Source organism: Dipodomys merriami, unplaced genomic scaffold, assembly GCF_024711535.1.
Source record: "Dipodomys merriami isolate MVZ:Mamm:240054 unplaced genomic scaffold, mDipMer1.0.p SCAF_45, whole genome shotgun sequence".
Taxonomy (NCBI): domain Eukaryota; kingdom Metazoa; phylum Chordata; class Mammalia; order Rodentia; family Heteromyidae; genus Dipodomys; species Dipodomys merriami.
In genome coordinates, this window is record NW_027206013.1 from 5,879,495 (window position 1) to 5,897,528 (window position 18,034).

The following is an 18,034-nucleotide window of genomic DNA, read 5'->3' on the forward strand; positions in this document are numbered from 1 at the left end:
GGTAGAAAGACCAACTTGGATATTTAACTGAATTTATAGAATTGAAAATTCATGGGTTTTTGTTGTTGTTGTTTTTTCTTTTTTGAGTATCTAAATCTACTTTGTTTAAAAAAAAAAAAAAAAAAAGCTTTAACCACCCAAATGCCTGTGGCTCAGTCCAGAATCCTACCTACTCAGAAGGTGAAATCCACATAATCATGGTTTGGGCAGAAAAGCCCACAAGTCTCCAGCTCCAAAATAACCAGCAGAAAGCAAGGCTAGGGGTGTGGCTCAAATAGTGGAGTGCCAGCTGTGAGCAAAGAAGCTAAGCCAAATGCAAGGCCCTGAGTTCAAACAGTAGAACCCTTACAAACTTTCCTGCCCCAGCTGGCTTGGAACCATGATCCTCAGATCTCAGTCTCCTGAGTAGCTAGGATTACAGATATGAGCCACCAGCACCATCCTGAATTATGATTCTTTTGAGGTCAGGAGGTTGGTTTTGTTTACAGAGACAGAGTTTTGCCATGCCACCCAGGAAGGCCTTGAATTCTTGATCTTCTGCCTCACCCTCCCAAGTGCTAGAATTACAGGCATGGACCACCATACGAGATAGAATTACGACTTTCTTTTTTATTTTGGACTGGTACTGAGGCTTGAACTTAGGACCTTGTGTTCTCACTTGGCTTTTTCACTCAAAGCAATGCATACCTCCACTTCCAGAATTAGTATCTTTGTTGTTGTTGGGTCTGGATGCTGTCCCTTAGCTCTTAACTCAAGGCACTTGAGCCACAGTGCCACTTCTTTTTCTGTTTATGTGGTACTGAGGAATTGAACCCAGGACCTCATGCATGCAGCAAAGCAAACACTACCACTGAGCCACCTTCCTAGCCCCAGAATTAGCTTTATGACCTCTTTTTTTTTGGGGGGGGGGTCCGGTCGTGGGGCCTGAACTCTGGGCCTGGGTGCTGTCCCTCAGCTCTTCAGCTCAAGGCTAGCGCTCTACCACTTGAGCCACCGCACCACTTCCGGCTTTTTTCTTTTTGCTTATGTGGTGCTGAGGAATCGAACCCAGGGCCTCATGCATGCAAGGCAAGCGTTCTACCACTGAGTCACCTTCCCAGCCCTGCTTTTTTTTTTTTTTTAAAGCCTTGGCTACTAAAGTCAGGATGAATTCCCCATGTTACTTGTTTTGAGAGCACCAAGTATAAACCTAGGGTTTTCTTTGATTACTTTCTCATAGGTCATGTCTTGTTGCTTATCAGCCTGGCAGTAAAGCACTTCAAAATAACACTCTTAAAATTTGAACTTTATCCTGTTTTGCATAGAGCCTTTCATCTTAGCTCCTGTCTTTCTCTTTAGATGATAGAAGATGTTTTGGGAGAAGGATCCGTCTCTGCCAGTCGATTCAGTAGATGGTTCTCTAACCCAAGCCAGTCTGGAAGCAGATCTAGCAGCCTCGGGTCAACACCACATGAAGAACTGGAAAGACTTGCAGGTAAAATGGCTTCCAACTCTTCCTTTGAATGGAGAATTGAGCTTTGTCTGCCTTTGTTAGTCTTGTATCCATAAGCATGAGTATATTTAGATAGAGAAACCTTCAGTTTGTGGTCCTCTCAGAATTATAAAAGATGAGTTTTTGCATTAATTGGGATCCATTGTGCATATTGTGTTTACGATGTCAGGACTGGAGCAAGCCATCCTCTCTCCTGGACAGAACTCGGGGAATTACTTTGCTCCTATACCATTGGAAGACCATGCTGAAAATAAAGTGGACATTTTGGAAATGCTACAGAAAGCTAAAGTGGATTTAAAACCTCTTCTTTCCAGCCTTTCTGCAAATAAAGAAAAACTTAGAGAGAGCTGTAAGTGTATTAAGAATGCTTTCGATATCTGAAGAGATTTAGATAGTCTTAAGGTACTTGGTTCTATGTCCAGTCAATGGGAGGGGTTGTGTAATGTTCTTCAAAGTTTTCACTGCCTCTTTTTGAGAAACTGGTAGCCAATGGGTAGTGTCCCATGAACAGAACTTTTTCCTCATCATACTGCCTTTGGCCTAATTGTAATACCACAGTCAGTGCTTTCGCTTTCCTATGTATAACTTGCAAATTCCTCACAACTTGGCCCCAATGTGCCATGTTCTTTTTGAACCGAGGGCCCCACACTTGCTAGGCAGACACTCTTCTGGTAAGCCACTGGTTAGCCTACCCATGCTCCTGTTTAGCTATTAAACCATCAAAATAACAACTCGGTGCTCTAACAATCACAATATGTAGGTCTTGTTGATGTTGGCTTTTTGGATTCCTGTGTCTTAACAGTTCTTCAGAGGACTCATAAGACATTTTTGCAAGATACATAGCATGATCTTGTCAACATTTTTTGTTTTTTCGGTCAGTCATGGGGCTTGAACTCTGGGCCTGGGCACTGACCCTGAGCTCTTCAGCTCAAGGTGAACACGCTACACTTGAGCCACGTTTTCTGGTGGTTAATTTGAGGTAAGAGTCTCACAGACTTTCCTGTGTGGGCTGGCTGTGGACCTTGATCCTCATATTTCAGCCTCCTGAGTAGCTAGGATTAAGGGTGTGAGCCACCCCATCTTGTCAGCTTTTAAAGCCTAATACCTCATAGTTTTGGTTACCTGTTAGATGCTAACTGCTCTTGCCTATAATCTGAACTACTCTGAGAATAGCGATAAGGAGGATCACAGTGTAGGCCAACTCAGGCAAAAATTGATACCCTATTCTAAAAGGCGTTGCAGACGTAGCTTAGCAATAAAGTACCTGTGTAGCAAGCAAAAGGCCAAGTGTAAACCCCAGTACTCCCCCCACAAAAATAGGTCTAGTTTATAGCATCTCTCTGTACATACAAAATTACAGCCTTCCTACTGAAGCAACTATCATGTTAATGTTTTCAGTGTCAGCCATTTGTAAAAGCCTTATTTCAATTATAAAATGAATTGTCTTTATCAGGTAAAGACATATGGTAATTTTTTCTAGCCAGAGAAAATTGCTGGCAAATCTTTTTGGGGTATAACTAGGACTTTGTCAACTTTTCAGCACATTCAGGTGTTGTGCTGTCAGTAGAAGAAGTGGAAGCAGGACTAAAGGGCCTGAAGGTGGACCAGCATGTGAACAATTCAACACCCTTCATGGCAGAGCATTTAGAAGAGACCTTGAGTGCTGTAACGAGCAGCCGACCACTGAAGAAAGATGGAGACATGACTGCATTCAACAAGCTTGTGAGCACCATGAAGGCCAGTGGGACTTTGCCTTCTCAGCCCAAAGTTAGTGTAAGTATTTGGCACCCACCCATTTTTCCTTTCCCATCTTTCCATTTCACTTCCTTACCTACCACACGCCAAATGGATTTTTTTTTAAGGGTTTTGAAAGCCAAGAACTGGTGGCTCATGCCTGAAATCCTACCTCCTCAAGAGGCTGAGATCTGAGAGTCATGGTTCAAAGGCAGCCCAGGCAGGAAAGTTCATGGGACTCCGCTCCAGTTAACCATAAGAAAACCAAAGTGATACTATGGCTCCAAGTGGTAGAGCACTAGCCTTGAGGAAAAGAGTTCAGGGACAGTGCCCAGGCCCCATGATGGACAAATAAGGTTTTTGTGCAGGTTGAAAGTTTTGGATTTTTTTTTTGTCTGCCCGGGCTGGCTTTGAACCACAATTCTCTGATCTCAGCCTCCCGAGTAGCTAGGATTATAGGCATGAGCTACTGGTGCCCAGCTGAAAATTCTTTATAGAGTTGTAGTTTTTGTTTATTTGTTTTGCTGGTCGTGAGGCCTGAACCCTGGGCGTTGGCACAGTCCCTCAGCTCTTCAGTTCAAGGCTAGCACTCGAAGCACACACAGCACCACTTCCTGCTTTTTTTTTCTTCTGCTTATGTGGTGCTGAGGAATTGAACCCAGAGCCTCATGTATGTAAGGCAAGCACTCCTTACCACTGAGCCACCTTCCCAGCCCAGAGTAGTAGTTTTTTGGCCCTTGATGTTTTTATATGTTAACTATTTGTTACAATTTGTTTGATAACAACTGTTAATATCAAAAGCAAGACTTATTAAAAGGCACCAGTGGCTTGTGTGGCTTGTGCCTTTAATCCTAGTTACTCAGGAGGCTGAACTCTAGGGGATGATGGTTTGAGGCTAACCTAAGCAGAATTGTTCACCAGATTCCCATCTGCAAAATTTTCATCTAAAAGTATGAGTGACAGTCAAAAGACTGAACCTTATGCAATTCATGGATTTTTTTATTTTTTAATTATTTTTGGTCATGGGCCTTGAACTCTGGGCCTGAGCACTGTCCCTGAACTCAGCTCATGGCTAGCACTCTACCACTTGAGCCAGAGTGCCATTTCCAGTTTTCAGGTGGTAAATTGGAGATAAGAGTCTCACGGATTTTTCTTGCCTGGGCTGGCTTTGAACCGTGATCCTCAGATCTCAGCCTCCTAAGTAGCTAGGATTACAGACATGAGCCACAGGCACCCAGCTATGGATAACTTTATTAAATCACTGCTTTAAAAAAAAGTATATGCCTGGCACCGGTTGCTCATGTCTGTAATCCTAGCTGCTCAGGATGCTGAGATCTGAGGATCGCAGTTCAAAGCCAGCCCAGGCATGGAAAGTCCATGAGACTCTTATCTCCAATAAACCACTCAAAAACTGGAAGTGGCGCTGTGGCTCAAGCGGTAGAGCACTTGCCTTAAGCTGAAGAGCTCAGGAACAGTGCCCAGGCCCAGAGTTCAAGCCCCACAACCGACCAAAAAAAAAAAAGGTATAAAGCTGGAATGAGAATGAAGCTCATGGTGTAGAGCACTTGCCTAGCATTTGTGAGGCACTGGAGTTCCATCCCCAGCATTAAGCAAAAAAATCTTCTGAAGTTAACACAACTTAGAATATTTTTACAACTTAGAATCTTTTTATCCTTTTCACTCCTTGGGGGAAGGGGTATGACAGTACTGGGGCTTAAACTCAGGACCTTGCATTCTTGCTTAGCTTTTTCAGGCTAGCTTTTTTTCAGCACTAGCTTTTTGAGGCTAGTGCTCTACCACGTTGGCCACATCTCCACTTCCAGCTTTTTTTGGGGAAGGGGAGGGGTCCGGTCATGGGGCCTGAACTCTGGGCCTGGGTGCTGTCCCTCAGCTCTTCAGCTCAAGGCTAGCGCTTTACCACTTGAGCCACAGCACCACTTCCGGCTTTTTTCTTTTTGCTTATGTAGTGCTGAGGAATCGAACCCAGGGCCTCAGGCATGCAAGGCAAGTGCTCTACCACTGAGCCACCTTCCCAGCCCCACTTCCAGCTTTTTGCTGGTTAATTAGAGACAAAAATCTTGGATTTGTCTTTCCAAGCTGCCCTTGAATGGCAGTTCTCAGCCTCCTGAATAGGTAAGATTACAAGCATGAGCCACTGGCAGCTGGCCAGCCTGCTGTCTTGACTGGACGGTTGATAATCATCGTATACATTACTAGATAATCAAAGATGGACTTTTTTGCAAGGCAGTTGCATTGTATTCATTTACTAGAGGAGTTATATATTTTAACTTTTAGGCCTAAAGGTAGGTTACAGGATGACTGCATATGCTTACTGTATGTCATAAAACTGTTTAGCAAAGCAGTTTTCAACCATGGCTTCTGTGTTAACATGGCTGCCCTTGTGCCCTTGATACGAAGTGATGCAAAAGCCAGGCACTGGTGGCTCTCGCTTGTAATCCTAGCTACTGAGGAGGCTGAGATCTGAGAATCACAGTTCAAAGCCACCCGGGGAAGGAAAGTCCGTGATACTTATCTCCAGTAAACCACTAGAAAACCGAAGTGGCGCTGTGGCTCAAGTGGTAGAGCGCTTGCCTTGAGCTGAAGAGCTGAGGGACAGCGCCCAAGCTCCATGACCAACAAAAAAAGAAAAAAATGATGCAAAAGCAAGGGCAGATGGGCATAGGGAAAACACACTCATCTAGGTAAGTCATTTACTTAGTTGCTATTTACCACTTGGGTTTTGCCTCCTAATACTTCCTTGTCTAGAAGCTGAAGGTATCTATACTGTGAATAGCAATATATATAATTTGTGTGTGTGTGTGTGTGTGTGCCAGTAGTGGAATTTGAACTCAGGACATGTGTGCTGTCCTTTAGCTTTTTCACTTATGGCTGGCATTCTACCACTTGAACCATTCCTCCAGCCTCCTTAGTCTGTTACTGATTTTGGTGTTTTTTTTGTTTTTGTTTTGGTTGGTTGTGGGGCTTGAACTCAGGGCCTAAGTGCTATCCCTGAGCTTTTTCCACTCAAGGCTAGTGCTTGACCACTTTGAGGAACAGCACTACTGCTGGTTTTCTGGTGGTTAAGTGGAGAAAGAGTCTTAAACTGCAATCCTCAGATCTCAGCTCTCTGAGTAGCTAGGATTACAGGCATGAGCTACCAACACCTGGCATGTTTCTGATTTTTGTGTCGTGCTAAGGCAAGCATTCTGAGCTGTATCCCCCCCGCCCTTTTTTTTTTGGTTGGTTGTGGTCTTGAACTCTGGGCCTGGGTGCTGTCCCTCAGCTCTTCAGCTCAAGGCTAGCGCTCTACCACTTGAGCCACAGCTCCATTTCCAATTTTCTGGTGGTTTATTGGAGATAAGAGTCTCATGGACTTTACTGCTTGGGCTGGCTTTGAACTGCGATTCTCAGATCTCAGTCCCCGAGTAGTTAGGATTACAGGGGTGAGCCACTGGTGCCCAGACCCAGACTTTTTTTTTTTTTGAGATAGGTCCTGCTGTGTAGCTCAAGCTGACCTCAAACTCCTAATCTCCCTGCCTTAGACTCCCACAAGTGCATGCTGCCACATCTGCCTTTTATTAGTGTTCACATTTTTGATTGGTACTAGGGCCTTGTGCTGATTAAGCAAGTGTTTTACCACTTGAGCCAGGTCCCTAGTCTGTTTTGCTTTAGTTATTTTTGGGATTTAGGGTTTACCCATGTTGGCCTGGGCCCTTTTTATGCTTCCTGTGGGTAACAAGCATGTACCACAACAGGATGGAGGGGAAAGTGGAGTGACTCACCAGCCTTTTTTACTTCAACTGGTCTAGAACCACAACCTGCCTACCTATGCCTCCTGAGTAGCCAGCATTATAGCCATAAGCCACCATACCTGCTTTATTTTTTGAGGATAGAGCTTTGCAGTTGCTCTGCAAGCACTATATCACTGAACCACACTTTCATCCCTTTGCTTTTTAAAATATTATCTTTGGCTAGTAATTCTTGTTAGAGATAACTCTTTGTTAGAGATAACAAACAGCCAGAGTTGCATCAAAAATTGAGATCTATCAATTACTAAATGGTCTTATTGGTGGTTTCTTACTAAATAAGGGCTCCTCAGTTTCACCATATTCTGTGTCCATATTTTGGTCATGGTGTTGAAATGAACTAGAGTTAGCACTGGGGCAGTTTCAGTGAGGATTCTGAATGTACATGTAGACAAGCCTTTCCCAGATTTCTGGGACCTATGGATGAGAGACAGTAACAGGTTAGTCTGAGTTAAGCACCAATTGTCTTGGGAGGGTTTGATATTTTCTTACTCTCAGTCTGTATGTTAAAGTGTTAAAGTGCTAAGAGTTAAAGCCAGTGTTTTGTTTTGTTTTGTTTTGTTTCATAGCGAAATCTTGAAAGCCATTTGATATCCCCTACTGAAATCCCAGGCCAGCCTGTCTCGAAGAACATCCTGCAGGTAAGATAATCTTCCTTTCTCTTCATTGGCATACATTAGTTATACAAGAGGGTTAGTTTTAAACCAAGCCCTCTTGAGTCTTCATCAGTTTTCTTGTTTTTTTTTTTAGTTGGTCGTGGGGCTTGAACTCTGGGTTTGGGGCTGTCCCTGTGCTGTTCAGCTCAAGGCGAGCGCTCCACTGCTTGAGCCACAGCGCCACTAACAGTTTTCTAGTGGTTTATTGGAGATAACAGTCTCACAGACTTTTCTGCCCGGGCTGGCTTTGAACCACGATCCTCAGATCTCAGCCTCCTGAGTAGTTAGGATTACAGGCGTGAGCCACTGGTGCCTGGCTCTCATCAGTTTTCTTAACTGCTTTTATGTAGTAGTACAGACTTGGGCCTTAGCAAATGACCTATGTTGCCTGGCTATACATAGTGCTGCTATATACATGGTTCTGTATTGCCCCTAATCTCAATAAGGGAACTAGGGGAGCTGGTTGGCTTTAAAAGATGACTACCCAAAGGAGGATATTCTTAGGAGAGGAACATAAAAGCATACTACCTATGTGCATCTGGTTATATAAAATAGTATTTATCGAAATGAACTCTAGGAAATGGAAATGAGATTTTTTCTTCAGTTAAAAAAGTAATAGGGAGGGCTGGGAAGGTGGCTCAGTGGTAGAGTGCTTGCCTCGCATGCATGAGGCCCTGGGTTCGATTCCTTAGCACTTCATAAGTAGAAAAAGCTGGAAGTGGTACTGTGGCTCAAGTGGTAGAGTTCTAGCCTTGAACTGAAGAGCTGAGGGACAGTGCCTAGGCCCTGAGTTCAAGCCTCAGGACTGGCAATAATAATAATAGTAATAATAATAGGGAGTCTGGGAATGGGGTTTAGGGTAGAATGCTTGCCTAGCATATGAAGCCCTGAGTTTGATTCCTCAGTACCACATAAACAGAAAAAGCCAGAAATGGTGTTGTGGCTCAAGTGGTTGAGCTCTAGCCTTGAGCATAGAGATGCTCAGGACAAAGCCCAGTTCCTGAGTTTAAGGCCCAGGACCAGCAAAAATGTTCTTGCCTACAAGTGCAACTTCCTGGGTTCAATTCCCAGTACCAATAAAGAAAAGAAAAAAATAATAATACAGTTAAAAAAATCTCTTATATAAACTATGTACTTTGGGTGATCAAAATATATCCATATAGTTTCCTTGATTTTAATAAATTTACCACTGTGGTAAGGAATTTTTTTTTCTTTTTTTGCCGGTCGTGGGGCCTGAACTCTGGGCCTGGGTGCTGTCCCTCAGCTCTTTAGCTCAAGGCTAGCACTCTACCATTTGAGCCACAGCACCACTTCTGGCTTTTTCTATTTATGTGGTGCTAAGGAACGAACCCAGGGCCTCATGCATGCAAGGCAAGCACTCTACCACTGAGCCACCTTCCCAGCCCCAGGAATTTTTTTTTTAATTTTTTTAAAATTGTGAACATACTGTACAGAGGGGTTACAATTACATGGGCAAGATAATGAGTACATTTCTTATCAAGCACTGTAGCCTCCTCCTTTGTTTACCCTTCACATCCCTTCCCAGCCTCCCCCCCACTGCCCCACCCAATCCTTCCTCCCCCCCCCCCCCCCCCCCCCCCGCCACAGGATTTTTTTTTTTTTTTTTTTTTGGCCAGTTCTAGGCCTGGGCACTGCCTGTGAGCTTCTTTTGGTCAAGGCTAGTATTCTGCCTCTTAAGCCACAGTGCCACTTCCTTTTTTTTCTGTTTATATAGTACTGAGGAATGGAACCCAGGGCTTAATGCATGCCAGGCAAGCACTCTACCATTAAGCCAAATTCACAGCCAAAAAAAAAAATCTTTGACTTCTGATTTGCATTCTCAGTGGAATTTTTAAGTACCTAGCCTGTATTTGTACTTAAAGCAGATGTGGCTAGCTGAATATTCAAAACAGTCTATTGTATATACATAGGTCCTGTCCCTCAGTGAACTACAAGGGGATTCATCATTTGGCTTCCAAAAGTTAAATCTGTTATCCAAAGATTATGACTAGAGGGCTGGGAAGGTGGCTCAGTGGTAGAGCACTTGCCTTGCATGAGGCCTTGGGTTCGATTCCTCAGCACCATATAAGCAGAAAAAAAAAGCCAGAAGTGGCGCTGTGGCTCAAGTGGTAGAGCGCTAGCCTTGAGCTGAAGAGCTGAGGGACAGCATCCAGGCCCAGAGTTCAAGCCCCATAACTGGACCAAAAAAAAAAAAAGATTATGACTTAAGAAGGAACAACTTGATTTGTTCACTGAGATTTGGCTTTTCTGCCTTTAGGAACTTCTGGGTCAACCAGTTCCGAGACCTGCTTCTTCCAATCTTCTGAGTGGCCTTATGGGGAGCTTGGAACCTAACACCTCTTTACTGGGCCAAAGAGCACCCTCTCCTCCCATGTCACAGATGTTTCAAACTCGAGCAGCTTCAGCAGACTACCTTCGCCCACGAATACCATCACCAATTGGTAACTAGTCTTTGGACTTAGAGCCTTACACGCGCTAGGCAGGTGGCCCAGCTGGAAACAATGCTTACAAACAGAAGTCTATTGCCCTATGTGAAGTTTATACTGGCAATGTTTTCCATGAGCATCCTTAAAGAGTTTTAAAGGAAATTTGAAGCTGGGAATGATGGTACAGGCCTGAAATCCCAGCACTTAGAGGCTAATGCAAGTTTGAGGCCAGCCTGCGACTGCATAGTGAGTGGGGAGAAGGGTAGATACCTTTGGGGAAAGGCCTGAGGAAAAGATGAAAGATAATTTATCACCTACCTGACCTTCTATGGAAGTTTTTTCATTTTCTTCCTTTTTTAGAAAAATAAATCCAGGGCTGGGAAGGTGGCTCAGTGGTAGAGCACTTGCCTTGCATGCCTGAGGCCCTGGGTTCGATTCCTCAGCACCACATAAGCAAAAAGAAAAAAAGCCGGAAGTGGCGCTGTGGCTCAAGTGGTAGAGCGCTAGCCTTGAGCTGAAGAGCTGAGGGACAGCGCCCAGGCCTGAGTTTAAGCCCCAGGACATACACGCGTATCTTTGACTTGGGAAAAAAAAAAAGGAATTGGAGGCATGGCTCAGTTGGTAGAACACCAGCTAATTAGCAAAAGCATCAGGTACCAAGTTTGAGTACCAATGTCAGACAAAAAGAACTCTGAATTCCATATAGCCCCCTGCGGGAGGGCAGAGGAAGAATGGACGTCTGGCAAGAAAGCAGCAGTGCTTCACAAAAGTGATCATGTCTGGACACTCATTTTAAAACTTTCTTGGCAGGTTTTGCACCAGGACCCCAGCAACTACTTGGAGACCCATTTCAGGGCATGCGCAAGCCCATGAGCCCTGTCACGGCCCAGGTCAGCTGAGTTTTCACCCTTTTGTCAGTACTTTTGCAGCTATGGAACGGTATGGTGTGTTTTTCAGAACATTGCTAAGTAATGGAAATAATACTTCAATAAAATACTGTTTGGTAGTTGACAATATAGTTTAGTCAAGTCTGCAATATCTAATTTTTTTTAGCTGCTGCATAGATGCACCTTTCTAGGAGAAGAGAGACTTTTGTAGAAAATATACAGCCGGGCGCTGGTGGCTCACGCCAGTAATCCTAGCTACTCAGGAGGCTGAGATCTGAGGATCGCGGTTCAAAGCCAGCCAGGGCAGGAGAGACCGTGAGACTCCTATCTCGAATAAACCACCAGAAAACTGGAAGTGGCACTGTAGCTCACGTGGTAGAGTGCTCGCCTTGAGCTGAAGAGCTGAGGGACAGCGCCCAGGCCCAGAGTTCAAGCCCCACGACCAACAAAAAAAAAAAAAAAAAAGAAAAGAAAATATACAGATTGTCCTCATTCTTCTTTCTCTGTTCTTGGCAGATGAGTCAGATGGAGTTGCAGCAGGCAGCTTTGGAGGGGCTGGCCCTACCACATGACCTTGCAGTCCAGGCAGCAAACTTCTACCAGCCTGGTTTTGGCAAACCACAGGTGGACAGAACCAGAGATGGATTCAGAAACAGGTAACCTAGTAATCCTATGTGAATTTGAGTAAATAGAGGCTTCCTGAGATTAGTAAACTAGTCAGATACAGTGTACATCTGTTGTATATACTAGTTTTCAATAGAGGAAATGATACAATTGAATTCTATTGCAGAGACATTGAGTTTTTACCCTATAGTTGTTTGTTTTGTGCTGGTCCTGGGGTTTGACCACCTCAGGGCTTGGACACTGTCCCTGAGCTTCTTCTTCCTTCTTTTGCCCTGGCTGGCTTTAATCTGTGGTTCTCAGACATTCTGATAAGCTAGGATTACAGGTGTAACCTGTGCCCAGCTCCTTGAGCATTTGTGCTCAAGTCTAGTACTCTACCACTTGACCCATGGCTCCACTTGGAAAGTGTCATGGACTTTCCTCCCTGGCTTTGAACTGCAACCCCCACTGCATGTGGGTTTAGGGATTCTCTTTACTCCCTCACCAAGAATACCACTGTTCTGTGTCCCCACATTGGTGAATGTGTGTCTCAGTACAGCAGTATGGGGATTAGTAGAACTGATTGGGGGAAAAAAGCTGGTTTTAGAATTCCATCTGGTTGTGATTCATAAAACTTTAAGAATCATTGGCTGTTCTTGGGCTTTTGACCTTTGGGGCACAAGTTTAGACATGGGTGAAATGCAATGAAGTGTCTCAGCCAGTGGCTCACACATTTTTTTCTCTTGTCAACTTGCTGTTATGTCTGTGTCAACACTGTTTACTGTTTGGGAGGTCTGATTTGGGTATGGATCGGGAGTAGCATGCTATATTAAACTGGTTCCTAAAATGCCTAAAACTCGTTTCATTTGAACCAGCGTCTCATTGAGCATCGGTTTATGTGCCAACCACGGCTAATTAGTCTGCTCCCTGCACTAATTAACATACCCAGTCCACAGAATGAAGGTTCACTATCCATCTTCCTGGCATAGAAATAAACTATGCCAGCTCCAGATAACCCAACGCTTGCGCTGTAGCTGTTCTGTCTGAGCCATTGCTCTCCATCTTGATCACTGGCCACCTCCAGTTTAATGAAGCTTCTTTCTAGGAACTTTCCCAGTGTTCTTGGTGTTTACTGCCATACCTTCTCCATTTTCCTACTGGCCCTTGTTTGTGTATCTATGTTGCTTTGATTGCCCCAAGTTATGACCCTTCCACTGCAGTGAGAGTTCTGTAAGGAAGTGCCATGTTTCACTAAAGTTTTGAAATCACTCAAAATTTAGTCTTCTTTTTTTTTTTTTTTTTTTTTTTGGTCAGTTGTGGGTCTTGAACTCAGGACATAGTTGCAGTCCAAAGCTAAGTACTCTGCGACTTGGAGTCACAGTGCCACTTCCAGTTTTCTGATGGTTAACTGGAGATAAGAGTATCACGGATTTTCCTGATTGGGCTGGCTTCAAACTGCAATCCTCAGATCTCAGCCTTTTGAGAAGCTAGGATTACAGCTGTGAGCCACCAGTGCCCAACCCTTAGTCATCTTTTTGCATTAGTTAGGCTGGGGAAAGTGAACTGTATAAGGGATTCTTGGCTTGGTCTTGATTGCGTTCTGATTTTCGGACTTGGGAGTTTTAGTGGCGTGGAGCTCTCTCCCTAATAATTAATGTGTTCACAGGCAACAGCGAGTAACGAAGTCACCAGCACCTGTGCACCGAGGAAATTCTTCATCCCCAGCCCCTGCTGCTTCAATCACAAGCATGGTCAGTGACCTATAGGAACTGTGAACCACATGAAGACTGCTCTACTTGGTTGTGCACCCTAAGTATCCCTGAAAATCTTCCACAGGAATACTGACCTAAGTGTTTCATACTTGCTTGTTCGGTCTTCACCTAGGGTTCTCTCCTACTGAAGCCCCTCATGGAAAAAGTGCCAGCAGACTAATATTTGCTGGCCCATGCCTGCACACATTACAGTATGTCCAAATGAAGAAACAGCTGTGTAGGGAGGTAGGAGAAAAAGGTGAGATGGACAGATGACAAGGCAGATAAGGCGTCCAGCAGACAAATTGGGGAGCTCACAAGTCGTTCAGATCTTAGTATTACAAAGACTGGGACAGAGGAGTTTGCCTATTTGTGGTGATAAGTCTAGTTTGACAACTGACTGGCTGATAAACAAGGGGGAGGAACAATTGCTGTGTTAAGACTCCACATACGGCTGCATCAGACACTTTGAAAGCAAGGCTTAAGGCTTTTCTGTTCATAAATTTAGCGGATTTGGGGTTAATAAGAAAAAGGCACACGAATAGTAAAATCATCAAAGGAGCAAAGAAATGGAAACTTAAGATCCAAATCATGAATCCTAGTAGCTCAATTTACTAAGATAATTGTGATTGTGAAGGGTTGGGACCTGTGCCTCAAATGATAGAGTGCTTGTGTAATAAACACAGGACCCTGAGTTCAAATTCCAGTACCTCAAAAAAAAAAAAAAAAAAGATTTTTTTTTTAAACTTTCAGTCATGGGGCTTGAACTCTATTTCTAGGTGCTGTCCCTCAGCTCTTCAGCTCAAGGCTGGCGCTCTACCACTTGAGCCACAGCACCACTTCTAGTTTTCTAGTGGTTAACTGGAGATAAGAGTCTCACAGACTTTTCTGCCTGGGCTGGCTTTGAACCGTGATCCTCAGATCTCAGCCTCCTGAGTAGCTGGGATTATAGGCATGAGCCACAGGAGCCTGGCAATTGTGATTGTTTTGGTAGTCAAGTAAGAGAAATAGTAACAAAGAATAACTTAGTTCCTAAGTTTGTCTCTGAAATGTCCTTTTGCAGGTGGAAGGGGGAGCCATTGTTGCTCCAGGGTGCACTTCTGGTCATATTCCTCCTCGTCTAATCCCAGGTCCCCAGGTGAAGTGTGTGGATAGAGGCAGGTCCCTATTACCAGAGCTTTGGACAGGGATTGCACTCATGGGACTGCCTGCCGCCTCCCTTTCCTTTCCTCTAGGAGCTGTAGACCAGAATGTTGGTATTGTCCTCTGATACTATGTAGACAGTATGGAAGCTCTTAACCTTTGTTGAGCAGCTTGGTCAATGAATTCTGGCCTGATATTAGGGAAAAGTACTTAAGATGTGCTGATGTCAATTCTTTTTCTTTGCAGCTTTCTCCTTCCTTCACCCCTACCTCAGTGATCCGGAAGATGTACGAGAGCAAAGAGAAAAGCAAGGAGGAAACAGCACCTGGAAAGGTGGCTGCTGGTGACAGTAAAGAGGATATTCTGAAGGCCAGTGAAGGTACTGCAGGGTGTGCTACTAAGCAAGTATGTGTGAGAGAGAACACAGGCTGACCAACCTAACCTGATGTCTCTCCAAAGCAGTACCCAAGCCCTGGCTGCTTGACCACAGTCGTGTGTCAAATAGAAGGGTTGGCTCTATGTTGAAATGAACTATACAACTTGTGGGCGAGTATGGGAGGGGAAAATTGGGAGAAAGTGAGGGAAGGGGTGACAATGTCCATAAAGAAATGTTCTTACTACCTGACTTATGTAACTGTAATCCCTCTCTATATCATCCTTTATGGTAACAGTTTTTAACATTTTTTATTAAAGGATTGGAAGCCAGCCCCTGATGGCTTATGGCTGTAATCCTAGGTACTCAGGAAGCTGAGATCTGAGGATAGTGGTTCAAAGCCAGCACAGACAGGAAAGTCCATGAGACTCTTATCTCCAGTGAACCACTAGAAAACTGGTGGTGCTGTAGTTCAAATTAGTAAAGTCATGCTAGCTTTGAACAAAAAAGTTCAGAGACAGTGCCCAGGCCCTGAGTTCAAGCCCCATGACCAACAAGAAGAAAGTGGAGGGGGAACTAGCCCACATTCTCTGGGTTGCTCAAAATTCTGACCAACCTAAGAATGTTGTGAATGCTGGTTTAAAGAATGAACTTCAGGGGGCTGGGAAGGTGGCTCAGTCGTAGAGCGCTTGCCTTGCATGCATGAGGCCCTGGGTTCGATTCCTCAGCACCACATAAGCAAAAAGAAAAAAGCCGGAAGTGGCGCTGTGGCTCGAGTGGTAGCGCGTTAGCCTTGAGCTGAAGAGCTGAGGGACAACGTCCAGGCCTGAGTACAGGCCCCATGACCGGACCCAAAAATAAATAAAAGAATGAACTTTATTAGCTTTACATTTTTTCTTTTTGTCAGTTGTGGGGCTTGAACTCGGCCTGATCACTGTCCGAGCTTTTGTGCTCAAAAGGCTAGCACTCTACCACCTTGAGTGAGCCACAGCTCCACTTCCAGTTTTCTGATGGTTAACTGGAGGAAGATAAGAGTCTTATGGGCTTTTCTGCCCAGGCTGGCCTTGAGCTGTGATCCTCAGATCTCAGCCTCCTGTGTAGCTAGGATTACAGGTGTGAGCCACCAGCACCCAGCAGATTTATACTTTTGGAATGTGTTAAAAATCCCTTTTGAACTGGGAGCATAGTTTAGTAGAATACTTTCTTGGCATGTATAAGGCGCTAGATTCAATCTCCTTTTTCCCCCTGTGCCACAGATATAAATCCTTTCCCCAAAGTCCTCTTTTCAGGGAAGAGTGGGAAGACCATAAAACAAGTTTGCCAATACCAAAATACTGACTGGTTCCTTACAGACAACCTGCTGTCCAATTCCATATCCAATGTGGATCGAGAGTCTTCGCCTACAACAAATCTAAAACTGTCAACATTACAGCGGCCTTCATGTTCCACCCCACTGTCCCAGACAAACCGTTACACCAAAGAACAAGATTACCGACCTAAAACAGCTGGGAGAAAAACACCCACCTTGGCATCCCCAGTTCCAGGAACACCTTTTCTCCGCCCCACCCACCAAGTTCCCCTCGTTCCCCATGTCCCTATTGTTCGGCCTGCTCACCAGCTCCACCCAGGATTGGTCCAGAGGATGCTGGCCCAAGGAGTACATCCACAGCATCTCCCAAGTTTGCTTCAAGCTGGTGAGTTTCAGATCTGAGTTGGTCTGGGGACCAGACCAATGAAGAGACATCCATTCCCAGAGATGTTACTATATTCTTCCACCTAACCAATAGGCAACAGATCTAATCCAATTCATTCTCTTAGTCCATTAAAAGACATCCTTAATGAGCTTTTAAGTCAGCAAAACATTACAACCCAGCCCTTCTTCCTTCTGCCCAGCAGGTGTGCTTCCTCCTGGGCTGGACCTGACGCATTTACAGGGACTATCTGGCCCCATCCTGGGTCAGCCCTTTTACCCCTTACCTGCTCCTGCTAACCATCCCCTCCTAAACCCTCGTCCTGGAACACCTCTGCATCTGGCAATGATGCAGCAACAGCTCCAGCGCTCAGGTGAGTTCAGGAATGGGCTGGGTGGGAAGATGGGAAGAGGCTTAAAGCTTAGGACCAGTCTCCTGGAGATGAATTGACATCCTTAATCAGTCAACCTCTGGAAGGGGATTGTTCCTACAAAAACAGTGGGAGTGCCTGGAGTCCTTGGATATCTTCTAAAAGGTGAAGAATCTTTCCAGTAAAAGTTGAGCTAGGATTTATTGATTATGTAAATAATTAGTAAATTTGTTGATTGATTCAAGGGTAACTGCATAGACTGACAAACCCTATGAACTGATTTAGATTGAAGGTTCAGTCCAATGTTGTTAATAGCAATCACTAGCAAACTCATGTCCCATAGAATCTATGAGCATTAAAAAATAATGATGATTTATTCCCAAACATCCTTAGTTCTCTGCTAGATAGAAATAATAATTATGCCCATGTAATCGTAACCCCTCTATACGGTATTTCACAATAAATAAAAAAATTATAATGTAAAAAAAAAAAAAAAAAAAAAAAAAAAAAAAGTTGAGCTAGGAGCTAGGTGTCAATGCCTCACACCTGTAATCCTAGCTACTCAGGATACTGAGATCTGAGGGTCATGGTTCAAAGCCATACAGATAGGAAAGTCTCTATGAGACTTTTTATTGTCGGTCATGGTGCCTAAACTCTGGGCCTGGACACTATCCCCTCAGCTCTTCAGCTCAAGGCTAGAGCTCTACCACTTGAGCAACAGCACCACTTCTGACTTTTTCTGTTTATGTGGTGCTGAGGAATTGAACCCAGGGCTTCATGCATGCGAGGCAAGCGCTCTACCACTGAGCCACATTCCCAACCCCTCCATAATTTTTATCTCTAATCAGTAATAGGAAAAGTGAGCTAGGGCCCACCCAGAACAGATGCCGTCTCAGCAGAGGTCAGTGCTATGTGATGAGAAGTGGTCCTGTCATCCAGGGTGGGTTTTCAATATTAATGGCTTCTTAACAGCTTAACGTTCTAAGGTACTGACTTCCAGTTCTCTAAAGAAGCCCTAGAGTAAGTCGTCTCATAAAGACTTTGGTTCTGTTTATGGTAGGGCTTGAGTGAAGGGAGGACC

The 18,034-nt window shown here is 44.5% G+C and overlaps 1 protein-coding gene across 6 annotated transcripts in view; it reads left to right on the forward strand.

Annotated features, from left to right (window-relative positions):
- The window catches only part of Eif4enif1 (eukaryotic translation initiation factor 4E nuclear import factor 1), a 54,135-nt gene that overhangs the window by 35,269 nt on the left and 832 nt on the right, over nt 1–18,034 (forward strand). For 4 of the 6 annotated variants that reach the window (XM_069994494.1, XM_069994491.1, XM_069994493.1 and 1 more), the window contains exons 8-18: nt 1,339–1,474; nt 1,662–1,841; nt 3,033–3,265; nt 7,602–7,673; nt 9,967–10,150; nt 10,946–11,025; nt 11,539–11,678; nt 13,292–13,376; nt 14,766–14,898; nt 16,245–16,586; nt 16,786–16,956. In XM_069994494.1, coding sequence (XP_069850595.1) covers nt 1,339–1,474; nt 1,662–1,841; nt 3,033–3,265; nt 7,602–7,673; nt 9,967–10,150; nt 10,946–11,025; nt 11,539–11,678; nt 13,292–13,376; nt 14,766–14,898; nt 16,245–16,586; nt 16,786–16,956 — 1,756 coding nt within the window. The remainder of the gene's footprint in view (nt 1–1,338; nt 1,475–1,661; nt 1,842–3,032; nt 3,266–7,601; nt 7,674–9,966; nt 10,151–10,945; nt 11,026–11,538; nt 11,679–13,291; nt 13,377–14,765; nt 14,899–16,244; nt 16,587–16,785; nt 16,957–18,034) is intronic. The other 2 variants (XM_069994495.1, XM_069994496.1) reach the window with 1 other exon arrangement.